This window comes from Falco punctatus (genome assembly GCF_963210335.1).
Source record: "Falco punctatus genome assembly, chromosome: 9".
In the NCBI taxonomy this organism is placed as follows: Eukaryota; Metazoa; Chordata; class Aves; order Falconiformes; family Falconidae; genus Falco; species Falco punctatus.
This window is the reverse complement of record NC_137589.1, coordinates 39,196,361-39,219,194: the sequence shown is the minus strand read 5'-3', so window position 1 is coordinate 39,219,194 and position 22,834 is coordinate 39,196,361. Positions and strand designations below refer to the sequence as shown.

Sequence of the window (22,834 nt, the reverse complement as noted above, 5' to 3'; positions counted from 1 at the left end):
TTAAGGCCCTGTCAGAATGGCCCCCAGTTACTTGCTTTGCTTTCTTACTTCTCTTTCTCTGCACAATGCATAGTTTTATGTACATGTTAGTATTTGCTCTGAAAATGCAATGTGCCTCAGTAAGTTTTCCCACTTACACCACTGAGCTTGTAAATGTGCTTCCTCTCTGTTTCTACCATTTTCTTCTTCTCTCACATCATTCTGCTTGGCAGTGTAATATCTGTAAGTGAAATAAGCTGACATTCCAGTCTCTGAAATGGTCCAGAGTCAGTACAAAAAAAAAATAAAAATCTGGTGAGTTCAGAAATGAGATTCAACTGGACAGCAGCCTATAAATCTGAGGACAGGGAAAGGTAAAAAAGAAAAAAAGAGCACAAGTGAAGCTAAGAAAAGGAGAAATACAATAAATGAAAATGGTAAAAAACAAAATGGGCCATCAATAGTTATATACTACAAAACCAAATCAGGAACATACTTTTTCCTTTTCTCTGATATCTAGACCTTTTTTGAAATAGGCCCCCACATGTCGCCTTCCATCTGTGGATAACTTCTTTCTTCCATCCTTACCTATAATCCCACAGCTTTCTTAGAACCACCTGTTTGTATTTGAAGCTGAAATCAACTACACTTCAGCAGTTACTAATCATAAGAAGAATGGTTTTCATTTCCAAATGCAGCAGTCCAGTTGTCAGCTAAGGTAACTAAAATAAGTCCAAAAGGAGTATGCAAAAAGGAAAGCAACTGAGTTTGAAAATTCCCATCTGATACAATCTTCACACATCAGCAGTCCATGAGAGTTGAAACCAAGTTATTAGAAACAGGTACCTCATGTCATCACAATATTATTGCCTTTAAATTCCACACCACCACCAGTGTTTCCGCTGTAGTTTTTAAAACTTGTTTTCATTCTTTACTGATATACTCAGCACATTTACCACAGTGAGAAGCACTCCACAGCTGTTACTCAAATGCCTACCAAATTTGCCATTTTAAACAGCAATCTAAATTTCTAATAAATACTGCCATTTCACACTCTTTCAAAACCAAAATCCACATGATCAAGATAGTAAAAAAAGTCAGTTTTCAAAGAAATATAAGAATAACTGAAATACGACGTTTGATACACCAAACAATTTTAAGACTACAATTAACTTCTACAAGTTTTGTCCCGAAAGCCAGGAGAACACCAGCTCTTACCTAGAAATAAATACAAAGCAGTATTTTGATTGGCTGTGAAGCTCCTTAAATGAACTATTTGTCTCAGGAAACTATGTGGAGTTTTTAAGGGGTTTTTTTGTGTGTGTTTTGTAACGGTCCCAGCTGTCCCAATGAGATCTGCTAATGGAAAATGCACTAGATAATCCAAGAGTTTTTAATTATGATACTGCTTAGCCTACATTTCAGTTCCTGATTTACACTTCCAAAAAAGACAAGAACAGAAAACAACATACTGACAGTTTCACAAAGATGACTTTGTATAGCATCATATAAATATCTGTATTTTCACTTATTTTCTGATACACAAAATACTCACTCTCCTAATGTCATCTAGTGTATTAATTTCTGGTGAAAGTCCACCATGAACACAAAGAAACTGTTGATTTAAGAGAGCAGCAAGAGGGAGACAATCAAAAGCTTCCATACAAGCATCGTAGACTCTTTCGGAGTACTTTATTTTACCTGCAGGAAAGAAAATATACAACATTACTTCTTCCATCTAATATGGATTTCTTAATCTAGTGGAACATAACTACAAGAGCAAATCTCAAATTGAACACTTAAAAAACCCCAACTAAAGCAATGAATATTTTTGGGTTTAAATGAGCATTTCCATGCTCCGTAACAGCAAGCACATTTCCAAGACACAGTCTCTTCCAGAACTATAAACTCCCTTCATTTCTCCTTCTGTTACCACAAATGTGAAGAAACTACTTTAAAAAAAAAAAAAAAAATCACAGAATTATTTTGTGTTATACAATTACACAGCACACTTCAGCGTAAAATACTACTGAGAAGTCTGATTTCTCATTTACAGTGAAAAACTAAGAACTGCTTACAGACGACACCACTTTTACCTACACATCAGAGGGTTTTACCAGGGCAAATGATCCATTTGTCACTGAACCAATACTTACACAAGCCTCCAAATGGAAGAGCAGCTTACATCACCAAAAGAGTTCTCTTACTAGTACAGCTGAAATCAATTCCACAAATGGCATCTCTCAAGCAAAATGACAGACCATAGATCAGCAGGTTGGAAGCTAATTTTACGTTCTTAGACAGTACTTACATTCTTGCTTAAAGGTAAAATACTCTGTTAGGTGTCTGCATTCATGGTTGCCTCTCAAAAGAAATAATGTGTTTGGGTAGAGAATTTTCAGGACCCATAAGTACAGCACACACTGTTGAAAAACAAAGATATCCAGTAAAATACACTCATTTATAAGAACTTTAAAAATTATTACCGAGAAATATTGATAAGAATGTTGACAGCTCCAAAAACAAGTACAGCTTACTGTGCCATTTTATAATACAGCACTACCTCCCCCAGTCCAGTTCTGGACGCAAGTTACCCATATTGCTTTTTACTTTTCTTAAGAACAGCTGCAGAGAATGCTGAAAAAATATTTATATTTACTGGACACTCAATAATAAAACAAACTCAGCAGAATTATACTGCAGAGCACTTTCATCTAGACAAATAATGTATGTGTGCCTAAAACCTGATTTTATAATATGATTCTAAACACTGGCATAAGAAGGAAAGCAGACATTTATTCACAGAGACTGAAAAAAAAAAACCACCAACCCACAAATCTATTTACATTGAAGTCAGCTATATCATTTGGAGACCATTTTTAAAATCAAGAACGGAATGAGTTAACCTTTTTTTTTTTCCAAAAAAACCCTGTGAAAGCTGGTCATTTATTCAGTGTTCAAGCAGCAAATTCAAAGATTCATAGTAAGTGTCCATATATCATTATTATTGCAACATCAGCAGCAAACAGCATTGACAACAGAGCTATAAACATGCACAATTTTTTCAGTTTAGAGTCTGTTACCACCCAGCAGTCTGGAATGCCCAAAATTTATTTCTTCAATTTCAGATCTGATTTTTGTATTTTCAACTGAGCACAGAAATCTCAAAGCCTCCGTTTTGAACTATACTGAAGTGACCTGCAAGTTGTTATTATTGTTCTCAATCAATACAAGCACCCTGAAGCTATCATTCTTCACAGTTATTTTGCATAGAACAGTAAGTACATGAAGGAAGAAAGAGAACAAAGGAACATTTTAAAAACCACAGCAAACATGGAGAAATACATCAAAGACTTCTATTGTGAAGTTAGCTAAACTAATTACTGATTTTTTCTTATCTTCTTAGTAAAAATATGCAAAATACTAATTTTTCTAATGATACCACTTGCTTTCCAATTTTTCTATAACTCTGAAATATCCTGATATATTGCAAAGTCCCCAGAGTCTTTAAAACTATTTCCCAGCAGAAAGCATAATCAGTTTCTTACAAAACAACTGATTATCATCAAATGAATACATGAATTAATTTAGCAAATTCTAAAATTGTGAACTGTTTTCGTTAAGTCAGTTTGTATGAAAAATTTATAAAAGCTGGCAACCTTGAAAACATTTATTACAAAAAGTGGCAAAATATTGCCTTCCTTTCAGTGAATGGATACTACATTTGATTAAATTGCTGAGATTTACGTGTTCTCAAGCATGTTACCTATGAAGTAGAAAAATACATTTTTTTTTTTTTTTTTACCTTTCCTGTATTGGCATATTTATTTTTTATTATCAAATACAGACAGACTAATGTCGGAGTTCTCTATGTCCTGTTACTTCCAGCGCAGAAAAGAATTTGCACACAGAAAATGAAGGACTCCATCTTGATCCCAGCAACTTGTTACACACAATCACAGTAGCATGCAATTATCCTTCCTATTAGAAGTGATGACATTTTTTAATGAGAAATGTGTTACTAGTAAAATATCAATGCAATTAAAGCTGTTTCAGGACAGACTGATAAAGAATTTATTAGTGAAAAAATGAAATTGCACTGTTTGTACATGTTTAGAAAATTTCGCCTTCACTTTTCTGTGAGAAGTCAAATATTCTCCCAAAAATATATTACATTTCCAATCACTACGAAAAATTTTAAAGTAACCATATATGAAAACTCCTGGAGGTCAACTTAAAACTTCCTAAAAGTTAATTAAGGCAAAAACTTAAGTAGGAAAAACCAGCTGGTTTTCAGGTACTACATTTTTCCTTCTCAACAGGACCATAAAGCATAGCCCCACCTTCACGCACTGGCAGCAATGCAACTTCATTCAGATAAACTGCCATGTACTTCATTGATGTTCCAACAGCCAGAGTAGAAGAGAGCAGATTATCTCAATGAAGACAGACAAGCTTTTTAAGAATCCTGCAGTGATTCTGAAGAATATATTTAGCGTATCTTTACACATTCCACAAGTATATTTAGCATGCCAAGTATTACATTAAAAATTAAATTAAAATCATGTGAGGAAAAGAGAATTGAGCCTGTTCTTACTAATATATTCAAGAAAATCCATTGTTCAGAAGTTTTTTGTAAGTGTAATGGTTGAAAAGCTTTCACACCATGTTTTGATACATTAACATATAGTGTTGCTATGTAAATGTCCAGGTCTGGGCTCCCCAGTTCAAGAGGTCCCTTCCCACCCTGACCATTCCATGATTCTGTGATTTGTAATCACCAAGAACAGGCGGAGAAGATTGAATTAATAAACAGGGAATGTCTGTTGAAATTTTTCCTCCTAAATGACTTTGAGGCCATCGCTCTTGCTGCATCTCCTGTTTGTCTACCATCCTTAACAACCCCAGAAGGTACTGTTCATGGCCTTCCCAGTATGTATCTACACATATTAGCAGAGTGCAATTTTAATACAGAAATTAAGTATTATATACCATGACTTGCAAAATCCTATTTCAAATGGTATGCCACTCTCTTGGATTCGCTATCTATGAAGAGATCCCAAGCTGAGGCACTCCCAAAGCTGGCACCAGAAAAATAGTTAACTTAGAAATCATAGCTCTGAAACTAATTGATGTGAATAAGTGAGTATCTCTGGTATGTGGCATACTAAAACATGCTGAAAATTAAAAAACAATAGCAAAAAATTAATTCAAAATACCTAAAAAATTAATGGCAGAAACACAGGTCATCCTTAGGGAATATCTGCAATTGCCCTCAGAATTTTAGTGAATAAAAATATTATCAATTTTTAAAAAATATTTGAATACATAAGTAAAATGAATCTATGCAGATTAACAGCTACAACAAATTGAAAGACCTTACAGTCATGACTCACCTGGTCTCCAAAAACATACAAACACACCTTCCTGCATATTTACCAGAGAAGCAGGATTACGTATAATGCTATAGAATTCAACTTTAAAAAAAACAAACAACTAAAGGAAGAGGAGGAAAAATGAGTAAGTCTGGTGACTTCAACAGGACAGTCCAAACGGCTGGTCAGTTATCCTCCTGTGAACAGGCCGTTGTCATAGGAGAAAGCACAGCAAGGGAGAATACATTCACATGTTAAACCAGACCTAAAATTTCATTTGAAAACCTCAGTGAAAGTGTGCTTATAGAAAAATTTAGGACAAAACAGATTAATATGTTCAGTTACCTCTATACTAAAATAACCTCTGTCTACATAGTCACCGAGGAAGAGGTATCTTGTGTTAGCAGGTGATCCTCCCACTTCAAACAGCTTCATTAGATCAAAGAACTGGCCATGAATATCACCACACACTGCAAGCAAAAATTTTGTTCAAATTAATTGAAAAAAAATCTAACAGAAAAGTTACTAAGTTATAGTTAAGTAAACAGCCACAAAGTACTTCTAATTAAGTGGAAAGGCAGGTATAAAGCAGGAATAACAGAAATTTGTGAAGCCTCCCCCTTCGCGTTTCATTAAGATGCTGTCCTCACTACCTCTGACAACACTGATGATAGCCCTACTTGAGTCTAGCAGATTGTGGAATGTTTTTCCCACACAGTTAATGCACTGAGCACTGAGGTCTTAAAAGCTGTCAGCGGCTCTTTACTGTCCTCCCCAGCCCCTCTGGTATCTTAGCAAATTCTCCTTGGTATGCACATTTGGAAACACCTGCTGCTTTGCAACAATTTCTTGTGTCCATGTAGGATTGAGAAAAAGCAGGGAGTATGCTTTTGTTTCTGAGTCAGACTAACATACCTTTCAATCTCATCATATCTTCTCTTTGCTCAGTTACTTTTCTCCTTCAAACAACCATGTTCACTATTTCAACAGTGGATTTTTCTTGTGTTTTTAGAATATGAGACAGGATAAGACCAGTGGTCAGCAACCTAAGGCAGAAGTGCCAAAGATAGCAGATGGGAAGACTTTGAAGAGCATACAGCAAAGCCAGGTCATCTCACAATTTTAAAAAAAAAAAATTTAAAAATTTATGGAAGAGACAACTGCTCCTAACTTCTCATTCCCACATGAGTTCCCAGCTCAATGGAAGTCAGGAGCTGCCTTCTTGCTTCTGCATTGAGGTATTGCTGATAACAATTAACAGGAATTTGAGAGACTATGTCTTCCATTGATGCAAAATGTCACTCACCAACTGACTAACAGCATCTTTTGACTTCTCAGAGTTTATCAGTGAATTTTTTTGGGGAAAAATATTTGTCTAATTTTGGAAGGAAATAACAGATATGGCACACCACACTCTAAAGGTTGCTATTACTTGGAGCAGACCATTTGTCATTGCAACCTACAAAATGCTAGACTAAACAGAATGTGTCCTCTTTCATGTCACTTTTCTTAAGATTCCTATTCAAACACTGCAAGAACATTCCTTCTTTTTCAGCTGCCAATATACAAGTAGCTCTGGGTAACTACCTGAATAAACAGAAGTATAAAAATTCTAAGCATATGGACAAGGACAACACTGCAGTTTTGAGCTTTATCTGGAGCTACAAAAGACTCTGAGTTCAGACTTAGTGGTTTCCACCATTTCAATCATTCATTTTTTTAAAAAAAGTCAGTAATAATGATGTACTGTTTAAATGCTTTTGTCTACCCCATACTATCAAATTAGAGCAAGCTCATTCCCTAAAAGAAGCTTTTCAGACACTATTTTTAAATAGGTTCATTTAGAACAAAACACATTCAAATGAAAGAAAATCTGATTTGAACACAAAAATCAAATTTACTTTCATTATCCTATATAACAAATACTCAATGTGAACTATTTTCTGAGTCTGGATTGATTATAAATAAATGTACTAAAGGACACCACTTCCACCTTTCACCAGGTCAAACAGAAACAGAACTAGTTAAACCATTAAAATACTCAAAAAAAAACCCCTAAGTGTTGGGTTTGTATCACAGTGGATCTGGATGGTAAAATAACCTCGCAACGCCTTCCAGTACTACTACCCTCACAAGAACATGGTTTTACATGCAATCGTCAGTCTCACCTACAGAGAAACTACGAAGATGTATTTTTCACTCAGAATTCCAGCTCACAGTACTTGCTTCAAACCACAGCAATTAGCTTCTCTTCACATAGATAGATTTCAGGATAATTCTGAGTTCATTGTTCTCTGGCAGGTAGATGTCTTTATTCCCACTTACAACATTGCAGGAATCAGAAATCCGTAATTCATCAGTATTTAATTACTTTCTATTTTGTCATTTTAATACCAATCATACTATCTTTTTCCAATAGGTTTAGTGCCTTCATTTTGCAAAATAATGTGCAGCCTGTTTTTTCAGACCATTTGAGTACCATCAAGCAAATGCAGTTGTGAGGGATAATTCAGTAAGACTATAACAAATTTTATTTTAGCAATTTATAAGACAAACTCTAGCACTGAAAAAATCTGGCTTTCTTAAAATTTAATTATGAGTGATATTATCTAGAAATATTACCTGTAATTGGAGCTTCAACTTCTATCATAGTTTTTTCCCTCCGTAATATTGCAGCACCCTCATTGATGATTCTAAGTGCAATTTCTTCATCTACTCGACCTTCTTTTATCAAATGGTTCTTCAAAATGTCAACTCTTGGTCTTCCATCTGTGTCAAACACCTCTTCAGATGTCAAGCGATGCGTTGGTGGAAAAGGGACAGCTAAAATTTAAAAAGAAGAAACAGCAGTTGCAACAACACTGTTTTAAAAATATACTCCATCTAGGATTGGATCTATCATGGAACAGTTGCTATCTAAAGCTGCAGATTTGTCTTTCAGTCAACCAACTTGAAGACGTCATTCAAATCTAGATGGAACTGTGCTATATGTGTATGCATTTAAAAAAAATAACATCTATAATGTGCACATAGAAACTACAGAAGGCACAATAGAATTTGGGGAGTCAAAACTGCCTTTGCAAAGGGACATGACGTCCATTCTCTCCAACATACTGCCATTCTCTGTAGACTCAACAAGTACTGGGGATGCAGAAGATCCAATTAATATCCACTCAGACTTACAAAAGGCATTTTAAAATAAACCCATCATCAGAGCCTAAAAAAACCCTTCACCAAACAAAAAACCCACTAAAACAAATGCAAAGCTAGCAAGAAGAGGATACAATACTGTTTAAAGGACTAGAAATAAAAGGATGTAATAGCCAGCACCTGAAAAGGAAGGTGGTCACCAGAGGAGCCCCACTAGAATCTGTGCTTTTTAATAAACCCATAAATTACACTGAAAAGAAGGTAACTCATGGAGTGATGCAGCCTTCGGTTGATAGTATTGTAGACAATGAAGAATAGGGCAGGCTATGATGAGCTACAGAACTTGTCCATGCTCCTCAGTGGCTCAGCAAAATATGACACGTTAAATATTAATAGATGCAAATTAATGAAGGAAATAAGTCCTAACTTTACATAGAAAAATCACAGATTATAAAATTATTATTATTCAGAAGGTCTTTACTATAGTTTTAGGAAAATACAAGTCAAAGAAACCCAGAAAACTGAACATTAAGAATTGTTAACAAGCAGAAAACAAAAAAGATGCAATTATGCCAGGATTCAAGGCACAATAATGGAATTCAAAATGTTAGAATGATTTCTGCTACAGGAGTAACTAAGTAGACTAGGATTCTTCAGCCTAAAACCATGAAGACTAAGGGGGGCTCCAACAGAGGTCTGCGACAGCATTACCGGAGGAGGTGACAGGAAAGCAGCACTGGTGCACTCTTAGTCCCTGAACGGCAGAAAGGGGCAGGACGGACTCTGCCAGCTTCATGTTCTGTACAGCCACTGAGTAAGCAGCAGAACAAGTTCATGCTATCAGAAAACCCTGTAATTTTGGGAGCCTACAACCCTGCCATTGTAGGTTGAAATTCCTTCTTTGAGCTTGTTTTCCTTAGTTTCCTCTTGTGCTGCCTCTCAAAAGACTGAAGAGGTAGAGGGTCTCCATATACCACACCCAACTTCAGAAATTACTGGAAGTATCAGAAGTCCTTGGATCCTGGCTTATGGTTCAAGAGCTGCCATACGCAACCCATCTCTCCAAAGAGGGGAGCAGATGAGAGGTCTGAGGCTGGGGACCAAAGCAGGCTCAGCAGCAGCCAGCAGCTTGAATGAATTCAAACATCAGCAAATCGGTTACTGCACAAATGAAATGCGGATGTGGGACATGGGAGAAGAGGATACATCCAAACTGCCACTAAGCAGTGCATCAGGGTATCACTGCACGCCCACAGGATTACATGAAATAAAACTAAACTGACTCCCCACCCCACTCCCCTGCAAAAGCATTCTACTATTGAATGAATGAAATAAAGGAGCAAACCCATTCAATTTCTTTCCATTTAAATATTATTTCAAATATGTCTAAAAAGAAAAACTGGAGAAACACACCTATTCAAAGATTGAGAACAACTACTAGTATGAATACACTTGTAGATGGATTTTCATACTTTATTTTCTTACTCCTCAAAGTTAAACTTTACATTCCAAAAATCAATGCTTAAATACTAAAACATTCACGGACTTCATTTAAATTGACTTCTGAATTACTAGCAACACATTGCGACCCTTCTGTTTTATGCAATAATAAAAAATCTACTAATAAAATAACCGATGCATAAATCACATACATACATTAATTGAAACTGGAGAACTGCCTATTCCTCCTCTTATAAAAGTTTCTAAGTAGGAAGCAGCTGAAAAATGTGCCTTTGCATTACACAGTGTAGAACAAAACTGGCACTTCATTTTTGGACATGAAGTATTTTATTAACATAAAAGAAATGGTATGCCTTTCCTTCCAGTCTCCTCTAGTAATGATTCAAGTTTCATTTTTGCTTTATTTTTTTTTAATTTATATTAATGTCTACATAAATTAGTTTTAGGCCATTACTTCCTCCACTTCTTTTAACACATTATTTGTGGGCCCACAACCGCCTTCAGCAATGCAGAGTTGAGCTCATCCGTTTCTGAGACCAGACAATTCATAAATACATCTCCCCTGCTTTGATCGCTGCAAAATATTTAGAGATCATACCTTCACAGAACCAAAATCAATCACCTCCAAGACACAGTTTTGCTGTGCTTCATTAGTTCTAGTTTTATTCCCAGATAATGATCTATCTAAGAGGAAAATGACCCTTTTTTGTTTCTGGAGGTTTTCTGGGTAGATGCAGGGTGCGGTAGAGAATACTCTTTTGACATGACCGGCAGCCGTCCTTCATTCTCCCATGTGCAAGTCATTACTGACTTCTTAGGACTACCAGCGGCTGCAGCATTCAGAAGGATGGCATCGACCTCTTCCTTATGACAGTTCAGAAGTATTTCAGGGGTTCTAAGCACATGGCAGACGAAATTTTCTTCTCTTAATAAAGTTCTTATGCCCATGTAATATAGTGCAGATTGGATCTGCACAAAAATTAATTCTATATTAACAAACGACAGCTTTGTCTATCAAGTTACATCTTCTGGGAGGCTATAAAAACAGATGTTTCTGTCCAGTGCCTGGAAAGAACTGTCTCAAATTATTTGAATTAATATACCTACGAAGATTCAAATTAAACTCTGTCTGTCCAGGGGTTATCCATAGTGTCCAAAAATCACAAGCTTAGTATCAGAAGCAGTTAGGCATCTGTAAATTTATATTTGCCTCATGAAAAACTGAAGTTGTAAAACTAGTTCCTCAGAGTTTAACAAAATCCTTTTCACACAATACATGTATTTTCTTATTGCTCAAGAAGGTTTGGGTTTTTTTGAGAATAAACTTCAGAGAGGGCACAAAACACAGCTAAAGATTTTATCTGCATCACCCAGCTGAATAAAACACTAACACTTGCTATAAAACCTGTTTGTTTCTATTTTACACTTTGATTTTTGTCTCAACCATAGTTAACACTGTATTAGAGCTCATACCTTTGAAAAAATATTACAAATAACATCTTTTAATAGGTTAAGGATGATATTTTTTGCAGAAATTGTCTACATGCCTCAAACTAATGGGTTTAATTAAACCTCTGATGAAGTAGTAATAGAATGTTACAGCCTAAGGAAAAAGAATTGCGGCATGATGTGTTTCAAGACAGAAATATAATCCATGTTTCAAAGTCCTTGTGCATAACCTGCGCTCTCGGGACTGTAACAGAATGGTAATTAAGAGGAATTACCCTAAGGAAATAACATGGTGTTGGTCATTAAAGGATTCCCTTCCTCCATTCCCAGCAAAGCTAAGCAATAGAAAAACATTTAGAGATGAATCTCTACAGCAATACACACTGCAGTACAAAATAACAGTCTGTATCTTATTAGTAAAAGAATAGATGTTAGTAACAAAGATAACACATAATCATTTACAACAACATGCAAGTTTTTCTGGAACAAACTGCTGCTTGCTAGTCAAAATTAATCAATTTCACTTTTGAAATATATATGGCTGACACAATTTTAACGATATTGATTCAAAAATTTAAACAGTAATGCTGGGGAAAAGAAGAAACAAGCCAGCAGCTTTTGGGATTTGTTAACAAAAAGGTTTTGATAGTTTTTATCACTATTTGTAATTTACATTTATAAAAAGAGGGGGGGTGGGGGGGTGGAAATCACCTTTCCTTTATACTGCAGTACTACTTGGAAGAGAGATTATCAAAAGCAAAACCTCTAAACCTAGTTCTACGCTTTCTACAAGCCTCTGGGCACATTTATACCTTACAATAAAGCACACTACAGAGATCCAAAAGATAGCACCAATCTGAATGGATAAATTCAGAGTCCACTGTAAAGTGGTTCAGACGTAGAAAGACTACCTTAGCACGGCACTTTACCCAATAATCCCTGCTGAGAGGAGGAGTATGGCAACTAACACAAACACGCAACTTCCAGACCCAAAGCAGATCTTGCATTGCCTAGTAACTGTGTACAACAGTAGCTGCTAATAAAATCTTAGATGTAGAGACTACAAATTTAACCCATGCTGATACACATGCCCATTTTAATAATCTTGGTTAAATCTGGCTTGTATCAGAGACGCTGTTGGAAGAGGCTCATGAAACAAGATGAGATCAAAGCCTCTAGGCTAATGGTAAGAAAAAGTATCAGGGATCAACCATACAAGGTACAGTACTTCCACAAGCAAAGCATTTTCTGCTCTTAACGCTTTAAAATGTATATAATTCTTTTTCTCTGACAGTGAAAGAAAATAGTCATTTTTCCTCTATAATCAGGAGCCCATGACACGTTCCATGGACCCAGCTTTGGCTGTAAAAGCATGCTGAACATCCCAGATCGCAAGCCATGGTTTGGATTTCACAGATAAAAGTCTGCTTCCATTCCTAAGGTTACCAACACAGGCATTGTGTTTGTGAAGAATTTGTTGCTTTGGTGGTAGGTATACATGAAACAGTATATAATGCTTGTCTCCACTAAGTGATACCATATATCAATACAACCGTGGTGTTCTGTGAAATGATAGGCCAGTATCCTTCATTTTGTCAGCAGGTTTATTATGATAGCACAGTTGTCTGCGGTTTTTCTGTCATTTGGTCATGTTTTGTGGGCTCTTGGTTTTGTAAATGCATTGCTGTCTGCATACTGTCACTCAGAAGAATCACAAAGCCTAACACCTAGCACATCTTTCAGTCTGCCCCTGGAGTTTTCACACCTCTGCCAACATCTACACAGAAGAAAGAGATGTAGCACCCGTGACTGCTATGAGGACAGAATACATCCAATTATCCTTCAGTATTTGGCAGAACAGACTTGAAAAGAAAAAGCATAAAGACATCACAGATGGTCTATGGACCAGCAACCTTGAAAATATTAGTCAAGCACAAACACAGAGCAGTGTCTACTTGGTTCAAAAAGCTACAATCAATAGCTGTCAAAAGATACGAGTTACTCTATTCATCCCAAACAAGAAAGCGCAGATCCAGAAAAGTCAAATTCTTGTGAATTATGTATTTTTCCTACATGCCACAAACTACCCCTTCACTCTAGTTTCTTTGAATGCATGCTGCCTGCTATATTAACAAGCGTTCTAGAAGCAAGGAAAAATGATCCTGAAAACTTAGAAACCCTACAAAAAGAGCAGGCACTATTTATTTTATCCTTACTTACCACGTACTTGCAGTCTTAAAAGTTTCATAGAATTTTAAATGTCAAATGAAACTACTGCTATATCTAGTATGCCACGATGCACTCATCTTTTATCCTGTCTGTGTAATTTTTCAGTTAACTTGGTTATTGCTTTTGGAAGTATCTCTCAGGAAAAATACGTTTACTTGTTTGAAAAGTATTTGAAGATGCCTCTTTCAGTAAAATGGCCATAGTGTGTTAGGCCAAAAGATTATTTGGTGCTTAAACATGCTTCTAGCAATGATGGAATCATAGGAGTCCTTCCCTCATCATACACTCTTTTTTCCAAACAGGTGGGTTTAAGGCTTTCCTCTAGTGTTTCATCCAGACCATCACATTTATGATCACTGACAGAACTATCTTTCACTATTTTGTCCAGATCCTGAATAGACACTTCCACATTTTTTGCACCCACTGCACCTTATAGCTATGAATTTCACAATGAAGTATTTCACCTTTCATTTATATAAATTTCCAGAAAATCTCATTTAATACTGCATTTTTCTTTTTCACAGGGAGACAAGAATTACAGATGTTTCCTATTCAACTTCTCCATTAAACACTGCTCATGATGTAAGCAGTATCTAACTATCCCCTATTCAGCTACCTCTTTTCCTAGTCACAGATTTCTCAGCTTTGTTGCTCCACCCTGCATGAAAGCCACCCTGTGCCTCTGAACATATCTTTACATTGAAGAAAATCAGGAAGGGGACCAAAATTGTGTACTGCTGTTCAAGATGCACATAAAACACAAGCTGCATATAAAGTCATGATGGTGGATTCTCTTTTTCTAAACTGATCTTCTAATAATCCCTAAATTCCTATCAGCCTGTTTGACTGCCACTGCACTAACATTTCCAGAATATTATCCATACAGACCTTAACATTTCCTTCTTGTGTTCGCCACCCTCTAAGTTTAAGCAAGAATTGTTCCTTCCCTTGTAGGATCTACTCTGCCTTGATCAGAACAGCGTCTCCCACAACTTCTTTGCCCAGGCTCTCAGTCTAACAAAAGCTTTCTGAAACATCTCTGGAAGTTTACTATCCTGAGTAAGTACTACTGTTTGCCATTCACTCTGTTTTTCTAAATAAGTTATCAATTCATTTAAAGAGCACAGACGACAGATGTTAACATTCCTCAACCATGGACGCTTATTACCTGTTAACATCCTTTCATTCCTAACTCTTGATCCAAAAGAGAGTATTTCCTCTTCTGCTTACTGTAAAGGCTCCGATGAAGGAACCTGATGAATAGTTTTGCCTGGATCAGCCAGCTCACTGGCTCCTCCAAGATACTCTAACAATTTCTCTTCATTTCCATCTATGAAATCTGTTCCAACTCCTCTTTAATACTGTGTTTCCCCAGAGACATAGTCTACTGTTTCTTACAAGTGCTATGAGTCTGCTTAAATTAAACTTACTGATCTACAGTTCTCTAGTTCAATCTAGAGTTTTTTAAAAAATGCTGCTGTGCTCCATCTCTCTGACTCAGAAGATTAGTTATGCCACAGGCTATGGAAAATAAATCCACAATTTTGCGCCCCAAACCCCTATTGAATTATTTTAGAGCCACCAGATAAATAACTTCTGGTCCTGGGATTATTTTTTTTTAACATCTGTTTTGTTGACATGTTCTGAAACCACTTACATTTCAATGAGACAATTCTTTGGTCCCATTCAGCAATAAGAACTGACTTTGTGAAAAAGAGTCCATAGTTCTTCACGCAATAAACACACATGTAATTAGTTGCCAGATTTTTCTGCTCTGGCCTTACCTTCCCAAGCCTCAACTGCTAACTGGACCTAGTGAAATTAAGGCAGGCTTCCATTTTTGGGTGGTTTTTTTTAGGTTTTGTTGTTATTTTAAGATTTGTTCAATCTAACCATCCTCTAAAAAAAAAAAAAAAAAAAAAAAGCATTCAGGCCAGTCAACCACTAACTTGTCAGAATTGACTTCTACTCCATTGTCATTCCCCAAACAAAACTGTGATTTTTTTAATATATAAATAAATTGGATTAAAGTATGGCCTTTTAATACTCTCTTTACTCTGCTGCTTTTCTGGATCATTTTAGAATCATTTTTGACCAGCAGCACAAAGGCATTCTAAGTGCCTTGCAATATTTTTAAAACAGTCTTCATACTGCCTGTAAGCATTTACCCTTTTACATGGCCTTTTTATTGTGTATCTTTTTTTCCCACCAGACTTAAACTTAAATACGGCAATGATTTCTTTTTCTCCTACATGGAAATAATTGTTAAAAAGTAGCTATTAGTGTCTTAATCTAGGACCCTGCTCAAGGCTATGAATTACTTCTCTTTGGGATTCTCTGAGGAGTTGTTTCAATGAGCTACCATTTAATATCCAAAATAACCTTTGCCAATCAGACTGCATCATGACTTTTATCCAAAACAAAGGACACTGAAGCCTCCCATTTCCAGAAGAACAGACATCATCTCCAAATTTAGCAAAAAATCCATTAGCTCAGCATGACAAGGTCCTGTGAATACTTCCCAATGCCTGGTAACACCTGTAGTAGGCAAAGCACAATGCCAGGGAGGAAAGAGTACTTCCAAGGACAACTTTGCAGTGTAGCTGCTCACAGGTGAGTCAGAGAAGCCCTGGTGCTCTGCCCTCAAAGGAAAGCTAATGAAAGCTCATCTCTGCCATGCCCAGGACCACTCTGTCAAACTGTCTGAGCTTACAAGAACTCCTTCCTCCCCATAAGTGAAAAACACTTCACTACACAATAGCAACACAGTTGTTCCAGTAGAAAAGACACAACACATTGACAAAAGTATGAAAGTCACATGCACTGTGAGAAACACACTGACTGAACACAGCCAATTATCTAAAGAAAAACAGGCAACCCCAAACCCGAAAGAACCAGATACAGCAGTTAAGTATCAACAGCAGTTTAAAGAAAAAAATATTTCCCTCCCTTGGTGATTTTGAAAGAACATAATAGAGGAAAACGCTATGTTCCATAAGACAGTAAAATCCTAAGTATCATTCTTCAAGGATGAAGAAGGTGCTTTAGAAAACAGCGAATCAAGACAACAGGTACATTTTCTCATCTCTATTTAAAAAAAAAAAAGCAGTAACAAAAGCCTCATCACAAGACACCTTTTGGGAACCAAAAGCCAAAAAATGACTTTAGATATTTCAATTCCATACTAACCGTTAACTCATAGGAAACTCTATAGGTACAAATTACTTAGGCAATTTAACTAAGCCATGGAAAGAAAATTTGAGCTTTTTACACATTTTAAAAGCAACCCATGAACTTTGATGGTACAATTCATACTTGGGAAGGCATGCCAGACTAACACAGCTAGACTGTATAGACTGCATATTTAAAGCCATTATTACATTTATTATATATATGTCTAATAGGAACATTACACCTGCCTGATAACCTTTCAGATACTTTTCTAGAGATACGTACTTCCCACTAACTGCTAAATACACAGGTCAAAACATAAGGGGGGATACATCCTAATTATTACCCTACATTATACGAAAATATTAGTTACTGGCAATCCAATGATATAATGATTTTTTTCTTGGGTGAGGAACTCTTGCTGATTTCTGCCAACATATATTATTAGTGGTAAAGGATTCAATTTCTCACGGCCTCTAAAATTTAATGGTTTCTGTTATTTTTTCCCCTCTTCCAGTAATACAGAGGAAGAAAATAAAGCTAAAATAAAAGCATGAGATGACACAATTCAAATACCAGCAAGCATTAAGTCCTGAATTAACATTTCATCCCAAAAAGACCTGGTACATGGAAAGCATGAAAGCTGAAATATAGACCAATACACGGATACACCAGATAACATCACTATATTTTTCTCTGTGTTTTTTCTTCAAGAACATGAGATATTATAAATGAAATGTCTCGACAAGGAGAGACACAAAGCCTGGGTGCCCAAGGATGTTTCTTCTTGGTAACAGAACCAGCACACAAAAAAGTAACATTTTCAGAAGACTTTTACACTTTTTTCCCTCCATAGCAGATCACACTAAACAAAATAAACACGAAAAATTATTGCCTTAAAAAGAAACCCCAAACATTATTCCAGTAAATAACTTCACTAATAATAACCAATTATTAAGTGGATACTTGGGGGGGGGGAAGAGGGGAAGAGGCAGTTTCTACAGTGATTCATCAGCATTACGGAAGTTAAAAGTATAAAACATTATGCAATCATTTCTACTGTTGTCTTAACAGTTCCACCAGCATGCCAAGTCCATACATTTCCAGTACAAAAAATTAAGGCTTCTGGGGCCCCTGGCATACAGTGTCCTCTTAACAAAAGCAGAGGGCCAACTGTAAGAGAGTATGGCCACTACCTGCATTCTGTTCATCATAGGGTAAGTAAATAACATGGTGAGCATTTCTTGGTATGCAAGAGGCATCACATCTGTTTGTGAACAGGAATGTGACAAAGTTGTCACATTTTCACACAGTTCCAACAAACGTATTTATGTCACATAGATACTCCCACTTAGCTCTGACAAAACTGCAATCTTACACCTCTGGGGTCGCCATCTAAAAAAATATTTCCAACTGCACTGCACCTAAAGGGGGAGGGGGGAACCAAACCACCCTGTCCTTCATATTGAGAACACAGACAGCTTGGCACAGCTGTCCAGGCTTTCTCCAGATGCCAGTGATTCAGCATGATAGGTATGGACAAGAGAGGCCAACAGAAGGAATAGAAAAACGCTGCTATAGGAACATTTCGCAGGTTGTAACTGTGTCAGATACGGCCATCAAAGCCTGACTACCTTTACAATAGTTCTGTATCCTAGGCACCCAGGTTCAAAGAAATACTGTAACCCCGCGCTGTAATCCTGTTAGAATTAAGCAAGCCTTAACTATGATTTTAAACAACCAGATGCCTAAGTCACATTTAACAAGCTCAGTTATTTAAGTGACAGGAAACAGCAGGTTTTCCAGTGTACCTGAAGTACCTAATCACTTACCATTAGTTCTCTTGCACTGTGTGAAGAACTTAATTTCTTACAACAAACCGCTGTAACGGTTCAAAAAATTCAGCAAGTCTAAACACTAAAGTAGCACTACCGAGTACAAGTTTCCAGTAGACTTGTTTTAACATTTTCTACTTTTACTCTTGCCATTTGCTCTAACAACTCAACAGGTTAAGCAATCCAAAATGAGTAACAACTCACTGGGAACAAAGCTTTCCAGCTTACTGGAAAACATGCCGATTTCCAAAACAAACTATGAGATTCCAAGGCTTTAATTAGGACCTGCTGAAGACAAAGGCATCCTTTTCGTTTCTCAAGACCCTCTGTTATATAAAAAAATCAAATGAACGGATCTCCACCCCTTTGAATTCAGCCAGACCCAGTGTTCCTCGGAAGATCAACCTTAAGACCAGACATAATTCGCGTACAGCCATGAATTCCAATAGCCCAGGTCTGCTATCGCAAATGTCCACACTGCTATTGCCAACTACAGCTCAAAAGCTTTGAGAGCAAGATAAAATAATCTACAATCTAAGTAAACAAAACCTAATAATTATTTGGAGTGCTACCTATGCTACCCTCTGAAACACTAGTTTAATGAACATATTTTAGGACACTTTAGTTGTGATAGATTATTCTCCCCTCAAATGCTAGAATGATATGCTTGATATGCTTCAGAGCAAGTACCTTAATTTTATATTTTGGTTGCTAGACCACCTTAGTTTTTCACAGATATATCTACTTGAAAACGTTTTCCTTCTGAGAAGTATAACGTTCGACTTTTCACGGCTTCCCATGAGATTGTGCTACCACGAGAGGCCACGGAGAAATAGATCAAGGTGAATCTTCCCGGTCAGAGCTGGGAACCCGAGGCCAGCAGCCGGCAGAGAGGGCGGCAGCACCTCCCGCTGCCTCGGCCCCTGCAGTTCCAGGGATCTCCTCTGCGCAAGGGAGGAAAACCCCCGCAGAGGACGAGGCGCGGAGGGGACGGACCCCAGGCGGGGAAGGCGGTGGCCCCCGGCCGGCACCGCCCGGGCACTGCTGCCACTCGCGGCGGGGCGGGCAGCCAGCCCCTCGGCCCCACGGAGCCCCACGGCGGGCAGCCCCTCAGTCCCACGGTGGGGGTGGGCAGCCCCTCGGCCCCATGGGGGGAAGCTTCTCAGCCCCACGGAGCCCCATGGCGAGCGACCCCTCAGTCCCACGGGGGGGCGGGGAGCCCCACGGCGGGCGGATCCTCAGTCCCACGGGGGGGGCGGGCAGCCCCTCAGCCCCACGGAGCCTCACGGCAGGCAGCCCCTCGGCCCCACGGGGGGGCGGCCGCGGTCAGACCCGCAGCCCCACGGGGCCGGCGGCGGACAAAGCCTCAGCCCCACGGGGGATGGCTATGGGCAGACCCTCATCCCCGCGGAAGCCCACGACGGGGGCCGGCCGCGGGCAGCCCCTCCTCAGCCCCGCCACCTTCCCCGGCCCGCTCGGCCTCCCAGCAAAGGCCACCCACGCCGGCGCGGGCACCCCACGCCTCCATGCAGCCCTCCCACGGACACGCCGCTCCCATCCCCACCTGTGGGCAGCCCGCCACCGGGCAGGCACCCGCAGGGCGCCGCTCCCCACGCGTGGGCCGCCTCCCCGAGCCGCGGGCGGCCTCCGCCCCGACGGGCAGCCATGTTCGACCCGCAGCCCAGCGGGTCAGGGGGACGCTCACCCTTGACGGCGCGTTCGCTGGTGGCGTGAGGCGGCAGCAGCAGCACCTTGCTCCCCTCCTTGGCGGACATCGCTAGGCGGCTGCCGGGCTCCGGCGGCGGCTGCTGGGCGCGGCGGCGCCTTCGTCCGCCCCCTCCGCCGGCGGGCTGGCGGGGAGAGGGGAGCGTGAGGCGGCCGGCGGCGAGGCGGGGCGGGGGCGGCTAGAGGCCGCGGGCGGCGGCGGCCCAGCGGAACATGGCGGCAGGCGCGGCTCCCAGCTCCTCGCGTAGCGAAGGGACAGTCCGCCTCGGGCCCGGCATGCACCGCGCCGCCACCCCACGAGGGGACTACGGGAGCGTGGCGAAACTCCTGGCTCCGCCGCGATCGCGCGGCGCGGCCGTTAGGGAGCGTGGCGAAACTCCGCTCTCCCCCGCGGCCGGGAGCCGGCAGCGCTCCCGCCCCCGGGCCGGGCCCGGGCCGAGCCGGCGGGGTGGGGGGGGGGCGGGGGGCGGTGCGGCGGGCGGCCCGGCCCCCAGCGGCCCCCTCAGCGGGCGAGGGCCGGCGGCCACCATGGAGAGCTCCGCGGGGCCGCCCCCCGAGCGGCGGCAGGGCTGGGGGAGCCATTTTGTCGGGCAGAAGGGACGAGCGCGGGTGCCCAGGCCGCCCCCCCCCAGAGCCACCTCAGGGCGAGGCGCCCCTGAGCGCTGGGAGAGGCCCCGCGGCCTCGGCCCACCTGTGAGGCCTGGGTCGGGAGACGGAGGGGGAGAAAGGCGGTCCCCACCCCACGGCAAAGCCTGGGCGCTGCTTCGGGCAGGCCACCCCCAGGGCGAAGGGGGCACAGGAACATGGAGGGCCCCGACCCCCCCGGGGCTGCTTGGGGACGCAGCAGGGCAGGACACCGCACACGGGGCCCCCAGCCCCGCCATGGGCCCCCTCGCACACCCACCGTGCACACCTGGTGTGCAGCAACAGCCCCAGCCGCACGCCCCGCGGGCCTGAGCAGGCTTTGCTTTGGCAGAAAGGTTGGTGGTACAACTGTGCTAAACCTAAGCGAACCCGCTCATTCTTTATGACTAGCCCATATTAAATGACTTATCTCTTTTTCTGTCAGTCAGTTCCTGCTTTCCTTTGTACCAGTTGTTAATTTCATCTTCTCACCTTCAGTTTAATGTATCCTCAGTTGTGCTGGCACAGGTTGGCTGTAGGACTGCACTGGAGTTGAGATCACAAATTAGCTCGGTTTAAAAACCAAACCCAAACAAAACAATATCCCCCCCAAAAAAAACCCAGACCGGAAACCTCTGTATTTGGCATCACTTACCCATCTGCCAACAAACCCTGTCAGATCTAGCAAACATCTAAATACATACATATAACATTTATTAGTGTATCTGAAGAGTTGCTGCTTTGCATCTCAGCTAATAATACAGCTGTTGATGCATTATTTGTACTGAGCTGGACAAACTATTTCATACAGTAAATCAGGAATTTAAGAAAGAAAAGCCATTCAGAGGTTATAGTTTCCAGTAAGGTCTTGGTACTTGCAAGGTCCAAGGGAAAAGGATGACAGCTAAGGCAAGCATCTGCCATCTTGAGCGTGAAAAGCTGTTTGGCTCAAGCAAAAATACATTGGAATTGATGGGTTACACAAGAGCGTGGCTTGACCTTGCCTTTTTATTACACAGTCAAGACAGTCCAGGCAAGAAACTTTGAATGAAACATCACTATCAAGACATTCAAGGAAGCAACTGAAAATTTCAAGGGAATTTGAATGATAAACCCTTGGGTAGTTTATTAATGCCACTTGTAGAACTCCAGAGTTTTAGAAAAACAAGAGTTCTGTTAATTCCATATCCACAAGTAAAATGTTTGGGCACACAAAAAGAGAGCTGGGGTACATTAGAGTATCATGGAAGAAATCCTGGATGACTGTTTTGGATTTAATCACCAAGTTTTCCAGTAGCAGGAATTACTACTACCTTATACCACATGTTTTGTAAATGTCTGTCATTGTACAAGCAATTTAAAGGGCCTGGTTTTTAAATAGAACAAAAGCTCACTTGCTTCAATAGCATGCATGTGTATCCATTCAGAATATGCAGCAAGCATGGCATAGGAAGGGCAGTAAGTAAATGTTGCTGCTATTGACTTAGCATTACCTTAAAACAGACCTGCTGGAACAAGGAGCAGGGGGGATTAATGCAGCCTCTTATTTAGGATCAAAAGACACTTAGTAATAAATGCAGTTTGAATATTTGACAACATGAAACAGCACATAGATCCTTGTATTATGAAGAAATTCATTTGTCCATGGATTTCCAAACACACACGGAGCTTAAGACCTTGCTGAGTGTCGTCAGAAATTCCCTCTTCACCTCACCTGAAGTGCAGTTGCAAGAGAGATGCCTCTTACTCAGTTGCTCACTTCTCTCATGAGCCTGCAGCCAACATGAGTCTTGTCTCCTGGGGTGCGAATTAAAGGGGCTGATGCAGACAGAACTC

At 40.2% G+C, this 22,834-nt stretch overlaps 1 protein-coding gene across 7 annotated transcripts in view; it reads right to left on the bottom strand.

The window, feature by feature from the left end:
* PPP3CB (protein phosphatase 3 catalytic subunit beta) overlaps positions 1-21,680 on the bottom strand; it is a 48,930-nt gene extending 27,250 nt beyond the window's left edge. For 2 of the 7 annotated variants that reach the window (XM_080401238.1, XM_080401240.1), the window contains exons 1-5: positions 20,355-21,676; positions 7,977-8,177; positions 5,700-5,824; positions 2,291-2,402; positions 1,535-1,680 (exon numbers count right to left, since the gene is read on the bottom strand). In XM_080401238.1, the coding sequence (XP_080257364.1) occupies positions 1,535-1,680; positions 2,291-2,402; positions 5,700-5,824; positions 7,977-8,177; positions 20,355-20,424 (654 nt within the window). In that variant the 5' untranslated portion in view covers positions 20,425-21,676. Of the gene's footprint in view, positions 1-1,534; positions 1,681-2,290; positions 2,403-5,699; positions 5,825-6,269; positions 6,401-7,976; positions 8,178-20,354 lie in introns of those variants that run through there. The other 5 variants (XR_013930322.1, XM_080401237.1, XM_080401239.1 and 2 more) reach the window with 5 other exon arrangements.
* Between the last annotated feature and the right edge of the window lie 1,154 nt (positions 21,681-22,834).